Raw genomic sequence first — 5847 nt, 5'->3', positions numbered from 1 at the left:
GGAGTTCAGTACAATATCAATTCTTNATAAGTCATAAGAGTGATATTAAAGCTATCAGATTCGTCAGAGTTACTCTATACTGAAAGAAAAGGCTATCCTCACTAATTTTTCTTGGTCTTTAAAAAGATTATGTATCTACTTCAGTGCTGGGCTATACCAGGATCTGAAAAATCTCAGAAAAGTAAAATTATACTAGCCTCAGAATTCTAGCCAGTTCTCAAGGATGTCTAAGAATGGCACAAAGTGCCATAAAGCTTAGGATCTCTAAGGTTTCCACATTGTTGTAGAAAAGTCCTCAACAGCCATCTAATTCCGTGAGGAACTTGGAACACTTCTGGGGAAAGTGGAGTAAAGGAGCATCAGCTATGACTAGCATCCATCTCCAAAGGTTTCAAGGATCGCCATATTTAACCCTCCAGTTTACTAAAGATGATATAATATTCGATTTTTAAAAAAATCTACTGAAAGACATTGATCTGCTTGTTTTTAAAGATATGGGAGTAGTTGAATGAAAGTGAATCTCTGTCATTTGTAAGGACCTGGGGCTAGTAACCAGCAAACAGACTGCCTCTTCCCTTCTAATGCTACTGTGCTTCCAGAAGAATTTGGAACTGGAGTTCTCCTATGGCATAACAAGGATTGGAATAACAAGGCTGAATTGCTCAAAGAGAGGTGTCATAAGCAGACTGTGTTCCTAAGCCACCTTAGCCATTTGTCACTTCCGAGTGGGTAACTGCCCTAGAAAATTTATGAGGTAATTCTAGGGTGAGGTTTGACATGGTCACTTGGAGACCAGAGAGTTCAATCCACAGAGGTTGCAACCTTCCCCTCTGATGGATGGATGGATGGATGGATGGATGGATGGATGGATGGATGGATGGACTTTAACAAATCTAAAAGGAAGTGGTAATTCCTTTGAGCTGAGTTCCTCTTTTCTCTGCTCCTACCCTCAGTTCTTGTGCTGTGACCAGGAAGTTTCAAAGGCAGATCTTTCCCAAAAACCTACTGGATGCAAAGGCAGCAAATACCCTTTCTTCTTTCCTTTCTATGAAGTGCTGCTTTGCCAGCACTAGTCTGGGTGGAATATGAAGCTGTAGGTTGGATGGCTAAGAATCTCTTCTCTAGTCCTGGATGNGCAATCCTAGAGTCTGGAAAAACTTCAGGCTACCAAGACNCAATAGAATTAGGATCTGGGAGAGCCTTCGATGGGAATATGGTTTCATCCCTAACCATTTCTGCACCACACTGATTGTGCTGCTTCAAGTGCTATTTCCTAGAGTCACAGAGTCAAAGTAACAGGAGATATCCCTGTCCCTCATCCAATGGGCTGAGACTTTTCTGGACAGAAACCAGAGAAGGAGATGCCCAAGCGCCTCCTCCTTTCCAGTGTCACACAATTGTATCAAGTCTTTCCTCCCTTCAGGGCTGCCATGTCTCCTGTTCACAAGTGCCTGTCTTCTCCCTTTTTAGTTCATCATCCTCTCCCTCTTGGAATACAGTCCTTCCGATGTAAGCTAGTTGTCTAAGATAGTATTGAAGGAGACCTACCATTCTCATGATAGTTATCTATCTGCCTCCCACTGCAGCAATTCTTCACTGCAGTCAGGAGAATCGTCAGACCCAGCTTCTCAGCCATGAGAAAGGAGCGAGACAATCATGTGACTTCTGTGAAGGAGTCATGAAAGGGAACTGGCTTCTGTAAGTAGAGACCANAGTGGATGTTCTGGTGATTTAAACTAGTCTGACACATTTGGGGAAAGTGGCAAGCCAGATATAGACACAGGGACAAAAACTCACCAAAGATCCCAAAAGCAGTTGAAAGAACAGCCAGGCATTGGANTGTATCTTTTCAGCCTTAATGTTGGGAACCTTCACAGACCCCTGAGGGTTTCTCTGCCCACCTAGAGTTTTTAGCAAGACCCCTGCAAGCTGCTCTGCCTAAGGCATCCCATCAGTTTGGACAGAGTTGGGAACCAATCCTCTCTCTTTTTCTGAGTTTGTGCAGTTCTTACCAGTTCCCAGGTCGTTTGCTAGAAGTCAGAGATGCTTCCCTAGAATACTAAGAGCTGCTGGAAGACCTGCTCNCCACACAGGCCACAGAGCATCCATTTATCTTTTCTCTTCAGAAATGGAAATCAGTTGCTGCCATTGAAGTCATTGGGGTTAGATTGTGGCCAGAGAGATCTCTGCTCTGATCATTGTTTTGTCAGATCCCTCATTTTGCTATCTCAAGTGGCTAGGCCCCAAAGATAATTCTGCCAAACCNTGAAGAATGATAAGGAAGAGGAAGAGCTACAGGCTGTACGAGAGCCCCAAATCATTTCTAAGGTTATGAAGTAATAAATGAACACTGAGATTCCAAGGAGGAAAGAAAACATCAAATCTTTATTTCCAAATAACACAGCAAAAAGAAGCTACACATCCACAAAATGTTTTTGGAGGGAGAAAATTATTTTATTTAACTCACAGATACATGTTTTCAAGGAGATTATGTCTCAGCTTTGAACTTTATTCAACAACCACTGACAAATATACACAACAACTTTTTCCCCTTCAAATTAGTTCATAACTTAACTGCTGTTAAGGGGAAAGATTTTAAAATCACAGTGTAGCTAGACAAGGTATCAATAATCTAACAGTTGACTCAGACTTGTGTTTATGTCAGTTATGACTATAAGAGATTTGCCTGGATGTATAATTCACTTTCATTGCAATCATTACATTTTCCCCATAAATTGGCAATACAAACAGACATATGGAGAGTCAGGTAAACAAACAGCATCAATATAAGAGACATTTTGCAGCAACTCTAAGGAAGTACATGGGTTACAACTTGGGGATAGTTCTTCACAAATCATTTAGTAAGCACAGGGAGCAGGGTGATGGGAACATCCTTATCTATTTTCATCACCTTTAAAACTACAATAGGAGGTCTAGAAAACCTGACCAGGGGGAAAGTTTCCATTCTAGGCACACTATAAAATGAAGCAGTGCACACAGGGAGGGAGGAGGCACGTGCATGCATTTTTCCCACTATCATGTAAACCAAACCTTCTGAACTCCAAGATGATTAGGAAAAAAGGGGGGGGATATTAAAATGTTTCTCTCCCTTATGCTACCATCCTTTAGATTAAATGACAGAAACAGTGTGCTGATTGCTGCTAGTGGTTTGAAAACACAGTGGATCTATTTATACCAGAAGTTTCTTGAAAAGGGGGAACGCTTTAACAGTACCTGTATTCAGACTTAAGTTCCAAGTATCCCAAGTGGGAATATTTGGAGCTGGAGTGATCTCCAGCAAAATTCATCCAGTTAGTNAATCTGGGTGGATGGGATGCAGGCAAGGACAGAATGTACGGTCACAGGGCCATCCAGAGCATCNACTTGGGACACTCACCCTCTACCTCTTTCCTTCTTGCATTACCTAAAGTACCAGTTTTTGTGCAAAGGGCCTTACCACATCTACACACATCACCAGGACTGAAACTACACAATGGTTTTGTGGGTTTTGTTTTGTTTTGTTTTTTGTTGTTTTGGGGGAGGGAGGGTCCCCCATAGCAAAACTTATTCCTAAAGTTATCTACTGGTGGAGTGTAGGGGTCTTTCTTTTCTTTTCTTTTCTTCTCTTCTTCTTCTTTTTCTTTTTAAAGAAATTTGATTTTATCTCTTTAGCAATGGTTTGGAACCAATGGGGCAAAGTGAGTTTGACAGAGAGGAGAACAAATCGCTGACAAAGAACCTTTTACATTTCACCAGCGTTGTTAGGACGACAAGCAGGAATGTCTCAGATAATAACTCCCACTTCAAAGATTTCTCAGCTCAATAGAAGGCAGACCATCCTTTTTATTCAACCACAAGGACGGGCACTAAAGAAGACTCTACTGTTTGATTTTTTTCCACCGTGTTTATTTTTCCCCTATTCACTAGGGTACTTGGATAAAATAAACAACAAGACAATTAAGGGAACATGGACTTCTAACTTTGCTGCCATCTTCCCCATCCCCTTGGCCTTGGGCTTTTCAGTTTGTACCCAAAAGCCAACCCAGACCTAAGGATACCACACAGTGGCATGTCAGAGGAAAAGCTTAAGGGGCTGAGAGACTTCTAGGGTTAGGAAGCAGTATGGCACCTCTGGGGAACACAGGGAAACTAACTGTCCCCGAGGCATAGTTAACAGTTCCCACACTTCCCCCAAGTCGGCCACCTTCGTCTTAAATCCCCATTCGACTCTGTAGCACCCAACTCAACTGGGGATGCTCCTTTGGTAAGCTTCTCAGGATGCCCTAGTCAGTTACTCTGACTCTGGAGCCTATGGGCGCTGTCAAGATGTTCGGGTCCGGTTCCTCCTCCCTTTCTTGAAAGAATCCCGGGTGCCAAAGCCCGCTACATCAGGATGTATAGTGAACCCCTAAACACTGGCAAGACAGGTCCTGGGAGGAAGTATATACTGGAGAGCACAGTGACAGTATTAAATGGCGTGAAAGCAAAGGTCAGCGCAAATGTATCTTAATAGAGTGTCCGCAGTGAAGTGTGCCGCCTTTGAAGCGGCCGCTCCCCGCGCGCATTTCCATGGCGAGCCTAACGCGGCATGCTGATGCACCGTCAAACTCACACTTTCAACCCCAAAACGCGACTCTTTGAACAACCCGAGCTTGATTGGACCTTTCTCCTTTTCTTTTCCCTCTTACAAACCATTTCCTCGCCTTTAGAAACTNGCCATCAAACCCAAATACGCCCTCTGATCACCGCAGAAAGCAGAAACAAAGAGAGCTGAGCGGCGATTCAAGCGGCCCTTTTCTTCCCTCGCATTATTATCCATTTTTATTATGATCGGGAACAAGTGCCCATTCGCGTGGGTTTTGTTTACCGGAAATTAAATGAAAATGATTTAGTCCGCGTCAAACAAAAATATATACTTGTATACACAAGAAAAAAGGCCTGTTAGACGTAAATATTATGTCCTTAATGAAAAGCCTGGACGGGCTCCAGGATCGGCCTTTCAGGATTTCAGTGAGACTTGCCCATTGCCATAGAAATCCTAACTTACCATGAAGATGCACCGTGGCGAAGAAACACTGCTTTGTGAGAGAGCCCTTTGATGTCGCAGGCGCAAGATGCGGGCGCTCAGCTGCGCAGGGCAAGATTACCTTGCAAGCAACATCTGTAACAAGCAAATGAAAAATTAAAGGCGATTAGTGACCANCCAAACATTTTTATTTCATTTCGTTATGTTGGATTGGGTGTAANACAAAACTAGATGTTATGAAACAGAAGAGAAATGAGTATTGGATGAGGAGGGACAGTTTTAAAATATCAGCAGAGGGATCAAGTCCCTCAAAGGTTCTACGTGCTATGGCAGCAAGGTTAGTGCTTGCCCATGAGAACAAGTTCTTTGCTTCCCAACTGTCCATGTAAACTAGGCTGACTCTGGGCCAGGTTGTAACTCAACAACCAGTTCGCTGGCGATGCATTCGAAAGATACTGTGTTTTGTTAGTAGTAAGAAAAACAACCCCATTCTTGCCAAGATGGTTGGTTACTGTATTGGATAGAAGTTGTGGAGTCTGTGGGACAGGAGTGAGACTTTTCCACTGGATTCTGGGAAGGGAGAAATAGAAGACAATGCAGTAGGGGTTTCTCATACTAAGAGTTGTTGGTCNAGCTTTTATTCTATCCAATGTGTCTATTTTTGGTGGCACTGGGGATAATCAGAAAGCTTCATGGGAAGTAGGCAAGACTCTACCACAGAGTTATACAACCCCCCCCCCCCAAGCCTCCGGCTCAGGTTGTAAAACTGAGTTCCTAGGGACTTTCTTTTGAGCAAAAAAGTTTCCCTTCCCCGCCCCCCC

General features: G+C 43.2%; 1 protein-coding gene across 1 annotated transcript in view; it reads right to left on the bottom strand.

Annotated features, from left to right (window-relative positions):
- Positions 1–2359: 2359 nt before the first annotated feature.
- Zic4 (Zic family member 4) overlaps positions 2360–5847 on the bottom strand; it is a 17841-nt gene continuing 14353 nt past the window's right edge. Inside the window, exon 3 of the mRNA XM_021172952.2 lies at positions 2360–5161. Coding sequence (XP_021028611.1) covers position 5161 — 1 coding nt within the window. The 3' untranslated portion in view covers positions 2360–5160. The remainder of the gene's footprint in view (positions 5162–5847) is intronic.

The sequence above is a fragment of the Mus caroli genome, chromosome 9, assembly GCF_900094665.2.
Source record: "Mus caroli chromosome 9, CAROLI_EIJ_v1.1, whole genome shotgun sequence".
Classification (NCBI taxonomy): Eukaryota; Metazoa; Chordata; class Mammalia; order Rodentia; family Muridae; genus Mus; species Mus caroli.
This window is presented reverse-complemented; position numbering and strand designations above follow the sequence as displayed.